Source organism: Mixophyes fleayi, chromosome 8 (genome assembly GCF_038048845.1).
Source record: "Mixophyes fleayi isolate aMixFle1 chromosome 8, aMixFle1.hap1, whole genome shotgun sequence".
NCBI lineage: Eukaryota > Metazoa > Chordata > Amphibia > Anura > Limnodynastidae > Mixophyes > Mixophyes fleayi.
The window spans coordinates 23,086,573-23,103,008 of record NC_134409.1 but is presented as its reverse complement, the minus strand read 5'-3'; the positions used below and the strand labels follow the sequence as shown (position 1 = coordinate 23,103,008).

At 38.6% G+C, this 16,436-nt stretch overlaps 1 protein-coding gene across 1 annotated transcript in view; it reads right to left on the bottom strand.

Moving 5' to 3' along the window:
• The window catches only part of SHISAL2A (shisa like 2A), a 50,995-nt gene that overhangs the window by 21,844 nt on the left and 12,715 nt on the right, over positions 1 to 16,436 (bottom strand). The window contains exon 2 of the mRNA XM_075184022.1: positions 15,124 to 15,263. Coding sequence (XP_075040123.1) covers positions 15,124 to 15,263 — 140 coding nt within the window. The remainder of the gene's footprint in view (positions 1 to 15,123; positions 15,264 to 16,436) is intronic.

The following is a 16,436-nucleotide window of genomic DNA, read 5'->3' as shown; positions in this document are numbered from 1 at the left end:
AAAATCAGTTTAAACGCCGCGATTCACCCAGAATCGCGTCGTTTAGCCCCGCCCCCGCTGTAAAATGACGCGATTTGCGTCATTCCGTAACGGGGGCGGGGCCAAAATGACGCGATTTCGCCGCCCCGCCCCCTGCACGCCCACCTCCCAGCCGGCATCTCCAAGAAAAAGAAATGTTGGCAAGTATGTTGTATTATGATGCTGTCTGTGATGTGCATGTTAATTGCCTTTTCTCCCTATATTAGTAAAACATGGCAGCACAATGGCAAAGTGTTAGCACAATACTGGGTCCATTTTCGGTTCTGACCAGTGCCCTATCTGTGTGGAGTTTGTACTTTCTCTACGTGTTTGTGTGGTTTCCTCACTATGAACAGAACAGAATATTAATAAAACAATTAAACAATTAAACACATGGCACAGTTAGTACGTACAAGTGGGTCTAACGTGTGAAAGACATCTGCAACATCAGACAATGCTTTTTTTTTTAGCTTGGATTCTATTTATAAGCTCACTAAGAGGTTTGTGGGCTAATCACCTTTAGTAGCACACTAGCAATTTTAGCATATATTGTATGCCATGACATGGTTTCTAGTCTGCATTGTCCCACAAATGAATACTAATTCTTTTCTTAGAATTTAACGTCATATTTCTGTAAATGGTGCATATGATGAGACCTAGGGAGGTATAATGAAGCACAATTCTTTAACCCATACACAGAGAGCCTAGGACTCTGATAGACACTGAGGCAGGTCCGCGCTTAACGGGATCATCCGCAAAACCCATCCGTGGGTGAAAATCCCATTGTTATCCACAAGTGATGGTCCCCTAAATAGAGCGGGTGATGCAAAAAGCGCAGGTGCAAGGAATGGCTTCCCCCATGTAGTGAATGGTATCCACCACCTCTCACGTTGTGCAACTTTAAGGCCAATTTTCACAGCTAAATTTCCACATAGTGAATCGCAGGATCAAGAGCAACTTTGAATATGCAATATATTCCTATACCAATCATTTAAATAATCATTTAATCATACCCAGCCCTATAAAACGTAATGCTACTTAATGTGGCACATAATCCAGGGCCTGATTAACTAATGGGCTGATGAGACTGCAGCCTGTGGTTCTGGATTCAGGGGGGGGCATCGCTGGAATGTCATATTGTTTTTCTCCTCGTGTTATTTTGTTAATATTGGTTTGCGGGGGCTGGCTGTGCAAATTTCAGGTATATTACTGGATGCATTCTCTCAGAGAAGTACATCCCCAGTGTCCATCTGGGAAGTTCATTGCAAATTGTGTTGGCCACTTTGGGGTGGGCAAATTGCAAATGACAGCCCCAAGGCTGCTCAATAGGGCCCCAGACCACACTAAGAGCATGTAGAGACAGTTAGACACTGCAATAAGTTTAGCCTGCAAGAAACAGGGGGCAAAAACAGACTGTTGGAAGCGAGTGGGTTGTTGCTGCTGGCTGTGAGGTGTGCTGTGTCAATGCTGCCTGGGATAATGAAGGATCTACCCACAAAGAGCCACTGAATGCTGTTCCTGGACTATTGCCTGAAAGATGTTTGAAGCTAAAGTTTCAGACTTAAAAGCTAACCCAGAAAGAAGTATCTTTGGACAAGACCTAATGTGACATTGCCCATGAGATGTCAGCAGGACTCATATGAAGACAGATAAGTTTATGGTTTATTTTGCTTTGCTATGTTCAAGTTATTTAAGTGAAACAAGTGAGATATCAAAATGTGTTATTACAAACTCTGACCAGGACTGTAATATTGTGATTGACAGATTATGATGCTGTCTGAAGGAAGAGTTTATTCCAGTCAAATCTGTTGTATTTATCTGCAAGCTGATACAGTGTGCAAAGGACATAGAGATAAATAATTTGTCACAAGAGTTTGTCTATATTGCATCAGAAGTTTGAGTCTATTTTGAAACTGTCTACAATGGTTTCTAAAGAGAGAATTTCAAGCTGTTTAACTAGTTGCTAGAAGAGATCTACTTATTCTATTAGATGGATTACTAAGGGAAGATTGTGTTCTTTACACTGGAAATATTTTATTGTGTATAATTACTGTTGCTTACATTAAGCTCAGGAGTCACAGATGCGTCAAGTCGATTATTGATCTCATCTTGTATAAGTAAATAAGTTTCATGTGGAATGAAATAAGTTTTATTCCAGCTGAGTCTTCACTTTAACCTATGGGTTCTGTCTATTTTAAAGTGGCCTTAATCTACAGTCATTTCTGCTAAAGCTTCTAAAAGGAACAAGCTAGATATATGCTTGTTGCATCTCTACTGATTTTGTGTGATAAGTGTTGCATAATTGCTAGCAGCATTTAGTGTAAAAGTCTAATTAACCAGTTAGTAACTGGTTGTCTCTCAAAAGCATTTATCCAGTGAAACCCATTTCACTGAAGCACAGTGCTTAGCTTAAAAGTGGTATATATTTAATTAGTGACCTATGTGCTGTAGTGATTTATGTTTCCATATTGCTAATATTGTTGAAACAAGATTATTAAAATGTAAATTTTTTTGGTGCATGTTGAATGACATTTCATATTTATGGTGTTGTAGAATTACTTCACACTACCGCTACTTATCTGTCGCTGTGGTAAAACCTTACACCACAAGCAAAGAGAATAAACCCACAAATTTGTGCAGGTTAGCCCTCTGCTCTTAGTTTCAATCCAAAACTACTGGATGATGAAATGGCTGAGGAGGGTGATGAAATGGCTGAGGAGGGTGATGAAATGGCTGAGCATTGTTTTATTGTTGAAAGTTTTTGGGAAGAGAGGGGACAATGGGCTGAATCTCAGGGATGTCTATTATGTTTATTATAACTTTCTATTGGGCACATAATATATTGCACATTATAATTATAATTACATTATAACGTAGAATTATATCTGCAGCCCCTGTGCACATGAAGTATAGTTTGGTTCAGTCAAATGTATTGTACATCATATATTTTTGTGTTGCCAAAGTCACAGCTATGGAATTTCCTCAATATGTCCATTATTGACCACAACTTTTCTGCATCCACAAATTCATTGAGATGTTTAACGCTGTCTTTACATTTGCTGCGCAGCTGGGTGCAAGCTATGGTCCTCAATTATAAGACATTTCAGAACGATAGAGATGCATTTTCTGTGCCGTTCACCAGCTTTGAGGTGCCCGTTTTGGGCAGATCCAAACGCTTAGCACGTTAGCTGAGCAGTCTGATCTAGTCCACATTTCAAAATATGTATAAATACAAATGTGACAGATATAGCCATATAGGAGGACCAAATCCTCATTTAATGCAGTCAGATTACCATCCAACTATATTTCCTGCTAATCCTAATCGACATTGATCACAATTAGATGTTGATAGTAACGGGTGGTTATTTTGAGTCCCCAAACACATAATGGTTTATGGGCAGTTTAATCTATACCAAACAGGAATCACTGTTTGTAGGTATAGGAGGACATAGGGAAAAAATACCCCTTCCCCCCCCCCCCCCCCCCAACACACACACACACACACACACACACTTTTGCCTGGAATATATGCAGTTTTGCTCCTGAAATGTTTTTTTATTTGCAGATGATATCAGCACTTTTACATAAACCACTAAAGTAGGATAATGATGTTAATATCATTAAGGAGGAGCAGTCAACAACAGATAGGAGATGGAAGTATGATATGGTGTAATCAATGTGAAGCACTGATTACATTTGCATTTACAATAAACAAAGCACTGTGGATCCCAAAATAAATAGACGTGGTGGGCTTAATGCAGCAACAAATCAAAGCAGCTCACATGACACTTCTGCATAGAATTAACAGTATATTAAAACTAATCAGAAAGCATTCATCTAAGGTCATGTGTGGTAGGATTATAGGAGTCTGATGCCTTTCTGGTTTTCTGCAGTATATGGAATAGAGCACAGAGCACTTCCCAAACATACAAGGTCTGAGCCGTTCTTATAATGTCAATACTGAGACAAGAGAAAAACACATAGGTCAGTTCCAGTTCTGCACTAATGATCTATTACAAAATGACATCTGTTTTGTTTTGCTCCTTGTCGCACTAGAACACTTTTTCATGATTCATCAATATTAAATTGACGCTCTGATTAAAGGCCTGTCCAATACTGAACATTCATGGCGTCCATAAAACAACCTTGGTAAAAAGCTTAGCCACATAATTGACTTCATTAAGCAAATATATCAGACTTAAGAAATATACGGTAATGTTTTTACTTTATTTTAATTCAAGACTCTGGATCAGGATACTTGCTAATCAAGAGCTAATGCGAACTTGTTTTATTAAAGAATCAGCAGGTTAGTATATGGGGAACGATAAGGCAGATGATCACCTATAGTTCTGTGCTTGTGTTTATTTGTTAACATCCCAATATTTACACTCAACTAGATTTGCATATGATTTGCATGCAATCGCTTTCCTCCTTTTCCCAGCTTGCTACGTTCCTATGCATGTTGCCAAAATGTTCTGGTTCATCTTGGTCACTTCTTGACATCTGTGGTCGATCAGCAGATCACTTACTGTTGGAGGTGTGACCTTTCCATAATCCTACTGGGGGGTCTCTCTGATGTAGGTCCTCACTGCTTTGGTCCTGTATCTTTTGCTTCAGTTTGTTTCTGATCCCTGGCTATTCTTTACGGGAACTTTTAGATCCTGACCCTTAGCTCTGCATTATAGTGACTTCTGGTTCCTGGACCCTGGATCTGTGTTATGGTAACTTTGGGCTCCCTGGACTTGACTCTGCATTATGGTGACTTCTGTTTTTCGATCCCTGGCTCTGCATTACGGGGGCTTCTGACCCGTTATCCCTGGCTCTGCATTACAGTGACCTCTGGTTCCCGATCCCTGGCTCTGCATCTCTGTTAGTACTGGTTTCCCCACTCTGGCTTCTGATGACAGTAATTTCTGACACATCCTCCACCTGCAGCATGCTACTCACCGAAAGCTCCACTATGGTTAAATACTAGAGTACTCTTGGTTCAGAATATCTTCCATCCACACTGAGAGGCTTCGGGCCTGTCACAGTGTCTGCCTCAAGTAATTATCGTTTATACCAGAGTAGATATGCGGTCAACGGCTAGACATTCATTTGGTTGATATTCAAAAAGTCAACAATTCAAATGTTGTTTGGTTGGCAATTGAAATGTAGATTTGTGGTTGAAGTGGAAATTTAGAACTGGCAGTATGGAAAATTTAATGGGAATGGAAGTGAATGGAATTCAATACATTTTTAATGAAGGCAGTAGAAGTGGCGGTATGACATACCACTGTGTACACCTCCACTTCCACCACTGATGTAAACAGTATTATATGGTTAGGGTTAGGGATTATTGTTGACTTAATAATACTGTCTACATTTGAATTGTTGATCTAATAATACTGGCAACATTTCAATAGTCGATCTAATAATACTGTAGATGTCATTATAGTTGACTTTCCTACCTTGGTGTCGAGCAGATAAATGTTGATCATGTAACTGTAAAATATGTATCACACACCCAGAGACTGTTTGCTATTGTGAATCAGTGTCAGAGACACTTTTGCATTACCAGTGACAGTCTACTGTCATAGCTATTCTGCTACAATGTATCTCCATGCTATCCTGCGTATCATTCCTGCCAGTTCTGTACGGTGACTCTGCTGGTATTCCCTGTCTGCTGCTGAGTTTCAATAACCTATCTTTAACCGCAACACAACCATACTCTAACAGCCAGTGTATTCCTACCACCCAACGGCTTTGAATATTTTAAATTCATTGTACGGGAATTAAAAGAAAAACAAAAATTTGCTCCTATCTCTAAATGAGTCCCTTAGCGTTTATAGTTCAGAACCCAGAATATTTATTTTTCTCTCTGATTATCTATATTGTCTCCTCTGTCATGATCTGAATTCACAGGAATAAACAGAGATGCCAATATGTAAATACAAATTATAGGACAGCTGTACCGATCCAGCTACAAACATCACACACAAGACAGGATGATGGATTATCACACTACACCCCTACATAACCTGACTACTAAGTCTGATAACAAGATCATGTATAGTAATTTAATACATATATGTATGTGTGTGTATATATATATATATATATATATATATATATATATATATATATATATTCAAAATTTATATTTACAAGGACAAATGTTAATAAAGGCAGCTCCTCTGTAGAGAGATAGGATAAGATAAATAAATTATAATTATAATCCAGCATCAGAGAAATGCTGTTGCAGTTTTAATGTGAAGATGTCACCTATACACAAAAGAGGCATCTATGTAGCACACAGGAATTGTTTGACACATAAAAAACAAAATAATTCCCCAAGTCGTCCTAGAAAATAAATATTTGCGGACCAGCTGTGATCATTCCTGCCAATCCTCTGTACAGAACTAGGATAAGATAGAATAATTTACTATAAAACAATATTTATTAATTTGTAAGATATATATATACCAATCATTACTTTAGTAAATGGGATTACTTATAATTAAGTCATACAATCAATATCACCGTACAGAGGTCACTGTAGTGCGTAACTGAAAAGTTTAATCAAAACAGCATTGCACTGTTGTGCTGTCGTTAGACTGTGAACCCCAACATTTTAACTAAGGGGTAATTCCTTACATATTTACTAAATGCAGGGAACATAGAATACATTGTATCATTTTACTATAGTAAATTCATTTTATAACAGTTGTATATACTTTGTAAAGTTAACAAAAAGTCCATCATTCATTATATATTAACTTAATTTATTTAAATATAAAATAAATAGTATTGATTTCTTACAACTGCGAAGTTTTGCTTGTTGTTTGAAAATAATAGCTATTTGCCTTTCAGCGTCTCGGTTCACATGAAGCCATCAATTCCCAAAGTGAAGCCGCTGCAACAAGTTTAGAAAACTATAATATTTAACGCTATCATTTTTGCTAAGTGTGCTTGCATGGAGAGTGCTCTAAGGTGTATCCTACTGTACTTTTTTCCTCTGTCTAACACTTCCAGCAGTAATTGTTGGCAGCAATAGCCATCTCTGGTGTGGAATTTTCCTGTGGAATTATTACAAACATTGAGAAAATTGTCACCTGCTACTGTGTCAGCTGCAGAATTAATAACATGTACATCATCACTATCAGCAGGAAAATCATCTCTAGCTGTACAATTAACTTGCAAATTTTTAATTTTGGAACTGTGGTCTGGCTTCATAGGCAAACCGAGGGGGGGGGGGGGTTCCTAGTGCCTGGAAACCCCCCTCTAAGCCCGGGGCACTATATTATTGAGGTGGCTGGACCCTGCTCCCGCTTCACACGGCTCTGCTTGAAAAGGGAGAGCTGCCTGCACCTAACAGTAGTGCACACAGCATTGCCCATGTATATTATGGGGATAAGAAGAGTTGGAGAGCAGCCAAGCACTGTCTAATATTATAGCCACGCCCCCATGCATGCTGGTCACGCCCACTGGCGGCGTGGTGTGGAAGCGTCCCTCTACAAATCCTGCGTTTGCCCCTGGGCTTGTCAGATCTTGCGTGTTTTTATCAAAGGAGACTGTGATCTTTTTTTCATGTGTTGGACCATCGCTGAATTTCCAAGCTGCGTTCCCTGGCAACTTAGGTATCCATCAGCAGCAGCAGCAGCAGCTAAGAGAACTCACTCAATCAGTCCCTGCCCTATAGGAGCTTACATTCTAAATTCCCTAACACACGCATACTAGGGTCAATTTGATAGCAGAAAAAAGAAGAGGCTGTCGCACCAGACTATAGATAGAATAGTGTGATATATTGTACCAGATGCTCCTGATCTAAAAAATATATTGGATATTGTATTCGTCATATTTCCATGGGAGGTGCAACTATTGTACATAAATTATCATAAATTACAAAAAGAAAAAGAAAGGATGTATATAAGAAGGTGCACGTATCTGGAATTCCCATTTATGGAAATTATTCAAATTATTGGCACACACTGTGAGGGTACACCGATCAGAGTTAGGTTAAAATAATATCTTTATTTATTCAAAATTAAAAACATCATGCCAGCGAATTAGTAGTTAAAAATGAATGAGTGTTAATATAGTGTGTTAAAATGACACTATTAATTTATTAATTAGCATGCAATTATATCCACTAAATTCTAATTGTCAATCATTATATTGTGTATCTAGGGCTTCATATAATCATTGTTACATATTGTGAATAAAGAGGGGGTGGAGAGGGGGGAAAGGGAAGCATAGCCAATAGAGGCCCTTTTTAAATTAAAAAGAAATACCTAAGGGAGCCAATAAACTTAAGTGTATGCTTGCAAATGTAAGAAGCCTGACGGGTAAAATGGGGGAGTTAGAACTAGTAGCAATGAATGAGCAGTATGATATTATAGGTATTATGGAGACCTGGTGGGATGATACACATGACTGGGCAGTCAATTTGGAAGGATATACTCTCTTCAGGAGGGATAGGGATATTAAGCCAGAATTAAAACCAAGTATTCAGAAAGTTATTTATGAGAATATTGGTGATAATATAGAGGCATTATGGGTAAAAATCTAGTGGAGGAAGAAGTTCAGAGAAGTTGCTGATAGGGATATGCTATAAACCGCCAGATATTAGTGCGATTGAGGAAGCCCAACTTCTACAGCAAATTGAAAAGGCTACACAACTAGGTCAAGTTTTAATTATGGGGGATTTTAATTATCCGGACATTGATTGGAGCACTGAGACCTGTGGTACAGCTAGGAGAAATAGGTTTCTGAGCACACTAAAAGACCATTACATGTCCCAATTAGTAGAGGAACCAACTAGGAACCGGACTATACTGGACCTAGTAATAACAAATAATGTAGACGTAAAATATCTAATACTCACGTAAGGGAATACTTGGGAAACAGTGATCATAATATGGTCTCATTTGAAATTAGTTTCCAGAAGCAACGGTATAAAGGATCAGCTAGGACTTTAAACTTTAGAAAGGCAAATTTTAATTTGCTAAAGGAGTCTATTAAGTGCATAGACTGGGATAAAGTTTTTAAAGGAAAAAATATGGAAGAAAAGTGGGCTGTCTTTAAAATGTTATTGAAAACATACACGTATAAGTTCATTCCTATGGAAAGGGTCTGAGGAGTCCTTTCGTAGCTTCAAGGAATGTAATAAAACATGCAAAATGGAAATTAGATTGGCTAATTAGAAAATGAAAAACAAGTTGCAAAAGAAAGTAAGACAAATCCCAGAAAGTTTTTTAAGTATATAAAAGGATTAAAAAAGCTAATATAGGACCCATAAGAAGTGAGATGGGTGAATTGATAAATTATACTAAGGAAAAAGCAGAGGTATTAAACACTTTATTTTCTTCAGTATTTACTAGAGAGGAACAAATGATAGGAATACTACATAAAAACGGAAATGAACTGTTCAATTAATTAATACTTAGCTGACAAAGGCGACTGAATATTAAGATAAATAAATCTCCAGGTTCAGATGGCATACACCCAAGTGTTCTTATGGAACTAAACTCAGAAATAGCTAGACCGCTAGTCTTAATTTTCATAGATACAATCTCATCAGGCTCAGTACCAAGGAATTGGCGAATAGCAGATGTGGTGCCGTTGTTTAAAAAGGGGATGAGATCCCAACCAGGGAATTATAGACCTGTAAGACTGACATCAATAGTGGGGAAACTACTGGAAGGTATATTAAGGGATAGTATTCAGGATTACTTGGTGCATAATAAGATTATTAGTGGGAATCAGCATGGATTTGTGAGGGATAGGTCATGTCAAACTAAGCTAATTAGTTTCTACAAGGAAGTTAGTGGAAACTTAGACCAGGTCAGCACAGTAGATGTGCTGTACTTAGATTTCGCAAAGGCCTTTGATACAGTGCCATACAAGAGGTTGGTTTACAAAATAAGGAAACTGGGTCTAGGAAACAACATTTGCACTTGGATTGAAAACTGGTTAGAGAATAGGGAACAGAGAGTTGTGATAAATGGAACATTTTCTAATTAGTCAAAAGTTTTAAGTGGAGTACCTCAAGGTTCCGTGCTGGGGCCACTCCTTTTTAATATATTTATTAATTACCTTGGTGATATTTTAGAGAGTAAAGTTTACATTTTTGCAGATGACACTAAACTCTGTAAGGTATTAAAATCAGAGCAAGATATAGCTTCTCTACAGAGGGACTTAAATAAACTGGAGGATTGGGCAGCCAAATGGAATATGAGGTTTAACATAGATAAATGAAAGGTTATGCATTCAGGGATCAAAAACAAGAACGCAATCTATAAATTAAATGAGATTAATTTAGGGGAATCTATAATGGAAAAGGATTTGGGAGTGCTCGTAGATAGTAAACTTTGCAATAGTGCTCAATTTCAAGCAGCAGCTGCAAGGGCAAATAAAGTATTGGGATGCATAAAAAGGGGCATAGATGCAAGGGAAGACAGTGTACTTTTACCACTGTATAAATCAATGGTAAGAACTCTTCTTGAATATGGAGTACAGTTCTGGGCACCACTCTATAAAAAAGATATTTTAGAACTAGAAAGGATTCAGAGAAGAGCGACAAAATTGACAAAGGGTATGGAGTCATTACGTTATGAGGAAAGGTTAGCCAGTTTAGGCATGTTTACTTTAGAAAAGAGGCGTCTAAGAGGAGATATGATTACTATGTACAAATACATTAAGGATCAATACAGAGAACTTTCATGGGAACTTTTTACCCCAAGGACTATACATAAAATACGTGGTCGTCAACCCCTAAGGTTAGAGGAGAGGAATTTTCACAACCAGCAAAGGAAGGGGTTCTTTACAGTAAGGGCAGTCAAGATATGGAATTTACTGCCAGGGACGGTTGTGATGGCAAATTAAATAGATATGATTAAGAAAGGGTTAGACAATTTTTAGCGTAAAGTGTATCCAGGGATGCAACCGTTAATTAAAATGAAGGATAGTAGTGGATATAGGGAAAAAATAGGACTGCAATATTGGGTCTGGAGGGATTTTTCCAGATTGAAACAGGGGGTTCGGAGGAGATCCAAAATAGGTTGAACTTGATGGACTGATGTCTTTATTCAACCTCATCAACTATGTTACTATGTTACTGCTTCCTTTTAAATCTCACTATTTGATACAACTTTGCAAGCAGTTTCTGAAAATGAATTGAGTGCAACTAGCAAATGTTTGCCACCCATTAAATTGTATTAATTTTAAATAAGTTGGAAGAGGATGCTTCAACAATACTTTACTTCATTTTCATTGACATTGACATTGCTTCTTCTCTTGTACAATGCACTACTCAATGTGGCTGGAGCACATTTGCCCTATTTTGCACATGCCAAATGTCCGCTTATTGAACAGTGGTAAATTTTCATCCTATTCTGACCACCTTTGATCATGGAATATGAGTACATGTAAACAAGTCTGAAGATTGAACCCATTGTTTTTGATGGCACCTATAAATCTAAGGGTCTGAATGTCTTGTTAATTAAAATAAACTAAAGTTTATTTCCTTGTCAGGATGCAAAATACAAAATGAAAAAACAGCTTAAAATCAGCAACAGGACTTAAATACAGCTTCTCTTCAGTAGTGAATGGATATATACAGTATCTTCTTCAGCAACACAAACAGGGATGTTTAACAGGAATTGTTGTCTTACCATAAACAAGGGTGTGTTATACTTCTGCAGTTCCTCCAAGTCTGCAGCTTGCCTCTAGGGAAAGAGAGAACCACCTCAGCCACCTTCCTAGGCAGGGCTGGATTAAGGGAAGGGAGGCCCCCGGACTACAAGTACTGTGAGGGCCCCCCCATGAGGCCCCCCACACTCCCTGTAGTGCTTCCGCGGCGTGCTGTAATCTCCTTACTGAGGAGATCTCGTGAGAGTGAGACTATGACTCATACTCTCACACTCAGTAATGAAATTACTGCGCGCCGCGTACGTACTTCAGTGACAGCAGGCTGCTAACAGCAAAACATTTGCTGTTAGCTGCCTGCCGTTCTACTTGAACAGATGACAGTCGGAGCCAGGGGCGGGGACGCCACCGATCCAATGAATGCCGGTGGGCCCCCCAGCTGCCCGAGGCCCCTGGGCTGTAGCCCCTTTAGCCCTATTGTTAATCCGGCTCTGTTCCTAGGGAATTATGTTTACCAGAGAGGAGTCTGCTGAGGACTCCAACAAGATCTCAGAACTGGCTGCACAAAAATTGAAAAGGAGCCAAAAACCAGGGGTCTCACAAATAACAACATAAACCTAAGGAGCAGAAAGCCCTGTGCTATAGCACCATACACACTCACGTTCTTACTAGAGTTGTGTTTGACATGTGTTTTCACTCATATTCTTACTAGCATTACAAACACACAAACACAGTGCCAGTGGATACTGGGTACCATATCTCAATCTTCATCCTCAAACTGCTGCAAGCAGTCATTTCAGTGTACTTCATTTTCACCACTGCTAGGACCTGACAAGTCTGCAAATATGTGACTAAATAAAGAGGGTTCTGTGTCACAATTACATAAGGGTGATGATAGAGATTCACAAGTTCTATTATCTGAACTTCCAACGTGGGCTCACTCATTCCAAAATGTCCCTTGCTTGACTCCCATCAACAAAAAACTACCACTTTTGCTTAAACAAAGTATGACGCATTACTTTCCGTTCTTCGTGTAAGTCATCATTATCATCCTCATCATCATTTATTTATATAACACCAGCATATTCCGTTGTACTATACTGTTGGACAAGTCACTGCATTGTAAAAAAAAAAAAAAAAAAAACAATGTGTTTTGTGGGTCATGGACAAGTACAAAAAAAATTCTACAGTACTGAATGGGATGTGATGGCAAAGGAACAGAATCTATTGTACTATAGATTGTGAGTCCCTATAGGGCTAACTTAACAGGATGTAAAATTACAAATAGGCCAATCAAGTAATGCTGCTATGTATCAAGTGTGTGCAGAATAGAGGTGAAGATAAAGATTAGACTAGTCAGAAGCCAGGCCACCAAGTCACAGTCCACAATCACAAATAGAAGCAATCACAGATATTTTTCCCAAGAGCAATACAGGAGCAATGAGTGACACCCCTCTAGGGCTGCCCACGTCTCCCTGGGGATGGAGGGCCACCCACCCTCCAGAAGCTGGCCATGCCCCTTTGTGGTGGAGCACACACCATTGCATGGGACCCTACCATTATATTTCATTGACACTGGCTCAGCCCACATAATATAAATCTACATTTTCTACATTGTGTGTAAGAGATAGTTCCACATTAATAAACAGTTAGCTGTTTTTCTACGGGAACAGCTTCTAAAGACAGATCTTCAAGCTTGGAAGTGTCTCTGCAAATTAGGGACAGTTGGGAACTAAAGAAAAGCATGAGAAGTGTCAGCAAGATCTGTATACACAGCTCTATGTCAGTTTTTGCATGACCTCAGCATATGGCTCTGTGACAGTGCTATCATGATCAGGATGCACAGCTCTGTGTCTGCTCTGTCATGTAGAGGTGCATGACACCCCAGAAATTCGGTTTATCTCAATTTATATGAATTTTGGCTCAAAATTTGAGAATCTTGGTGAATTTCACAGTACTAATTGTATCCCATCCGACCCATAGAGGCACCAGCCCCAATATTTATTATGGCGGGGGACTCAATGCTTGTGGAAAGCCAGAGCAGGCTGTCTAGCGCAGTAGTTAGTAATGGATTTGGGAAGAGGGGTGTGTTGCAAATTTTTTCAAATTATTCACTTATTAATTTGTTTAAACAATGTTGTTGGGTTTTTTTTAAACCAGGAGAATCGTTGAGCTCTATTATATGGGATCAGCTTTCATAGGTAATAATATGTATAAATATGGTAGAGCAGCGATGATCCAGGGACAGACTATTGTAAACAAGGATAAGGGTTGGCTGATATGATTCACCCACCTCTACTATCATGCTCTAAATACATAGCTCTATGTCTGCTCTATCAGGATCAGGATAGATAACTCTGTGCTTGCTCTTAGGTGATCTGTATACATGGCTCTGTGTCTGCTCTATCAGGATAGATAACTCTGCACTTGCTCTTAGGTGATCTGTATACATGGCTCTGTGTCTGCTCTATCATGACCAGGATAGATAACTCTGTGCTTGCTCTTAGGTGATCTGTAAACATGGCTCTATGTCTGCTCTATGATGATCAGTATAGATAACTCTGTGCTTGCTCTTAGGTGATCTGTATACATGGCTCTGTGTCTGCTCTATCATGATCAGGATAGATAACTCTGTGCTTGCTCTTAGGTGATCTGTATACATGGCTCTGTGTCTGCTCTATCATGATCAGGATAGATAACTCTGTGCTTGCTCTTAGGTGATCTGTATACATGGCTCTGTGTCTGCTCTATCAGCATCTGGATACTTTGCTCTTTGTTTACTCTGTCACAAAGTTTCTTAAACTTTGTATTTTTTACCCCTATACAGTGGTGGAACTACCGTGACTGCATAGGGATTTGCTGCTATAGGGACCAGAGGGGAGGGAGGCTGAGTAATCCCAGTGCACTGTGGGGCCAGTGCACACTCAGTGAAGCCCCAAACAAGTCTTCATTGCGCATGTGCGAGCCATAGCTCAGAGGAGTAAAGTTAGGACTTCCGGAGGGGTGTACCAGGCCCACCTTCAAAATGTGCTATGGGGCTCAGCCAGCCATGTTCCATCCCTGCCCCTATATGATGCTAAATGTTTACTATGTACCCTCTATTGTGTACCAGTTTATTCCAAGTACCCCCTAAAGTATGTGTTTTAAAGGCTTCTAAATGTCTTTAATCACATAATCCTTTTATGTCTTCATTTGTTTTCCGGAAAAATAAAATGTTTTATTCATTACTCTATTAAACTGGTATTTAGAGTTTAATTTAAGTAACGGAAGTACCCCTGGAACCTGTCTGATGTTCCCCTGAAGATACACGTACCACAGTTGTTCTCTAACATAATCTGTATTGAGTGCACAATATAGTACTTATATGCAATATAAAGCGTTACATATTGTACTCTATGGCTGGGTGTCTTCTCTACAACTACAGAGATTCATAGATAGGATATAGATAGCCCACAGATGGAATAACTCCCAGCTCACCTGCTGACTGTAGGCTCAGCCCAGTATCCAGTTTGTTGTGCGGCTTGTTACTGATGAACAGATAGCAGAGAACACAAACGGTGATGACAAATGCCAACAGGACCACGGCTGCTATGGATAAGCCCACCAGCGCCCCCACGCTGCAGAAACAAGAGCACACATTGCATGACCCAAGTAATACACAGAGAGACTGACGTTCAGTTTCAGTATATTCATTTAGGAAGTATCCTCGTATACACTGGAGGGGCTAGTGCTTTTACACTGGATACATATGTGTAAGATGACTTCTAATATACTTATAATCTACAGCATGGAGTAGATTATCCGTTAAGTTACACAAGTTGCAATTAAATTGATTGTCTTAGCTTTTTATTGAAATTTTGCTGACATAGCAATGGTAATACAGATAATGCTTATTATTATGACAGGTTATTTAGAGTGAAAAATGAAATTAAATGATGTAGGAAACGTTGATTTTTGCAAGTTTCCGGAAATTGTCAATGATAATGCTTATTATTATTAGACCTCTAATTATTATTAGACGATGAACCTCAATTTTGTTTTGGAATATTTAAATTTCATAATCATTTTAGGTGTGATGAAGTCAGCCGAATGTCTGTAAGAGGTTTGTTTGATTGTTTTGAGTGAATCTTTATTTGTGAATTCATTTGTTCAAACTGTTTCGCTCATCTCTAATCCCAAACATATTTTTTCTGACTTTGGGTAAAGAAAGAACTTGCAAAAATATGGGTAAACCTTTATTTTTCAATACAATTTTTAAATATATTACTTTCTGTTAAAATATGAGAACCTTTGCATAGATCCCATTAAGGATCTTTATGAACACTGGTGCAAATAAAAGGGATTCGTTGCCTATAGCAGCTAATCTCTTATTGTATTTGATTTTGTTTTCTTAGAAGCACTCTATTGTGTATCATTTTCACCAATTTTCATGATTGCCCCCCCTTTATGTTTTATAGAGGTAATGACATTCAACGTATCTAACTAGTATCATGTCCAATGTACATCATGACTTATCCAACATTATGCAGCAAATAGGATATTAGATTAGCGCAGGGCTGGTGACACACGGCCGTTTTAGGCACCTGTGTACTTTGACCCAAGAACACAGCGTTTACACACATTACTTGCCTGTACATAGCAGACAGCAGACATATTAAATTAACTTTTACATTTATTTTTGTAATTATTTAATTGACCTTCGTTACTCTCTAAAAAGTACGGTTTTTATATTAACATTACAAGATTTATATAAAAAAAACTTTAATTAAAGAAAATAGAAAGCATGAAAT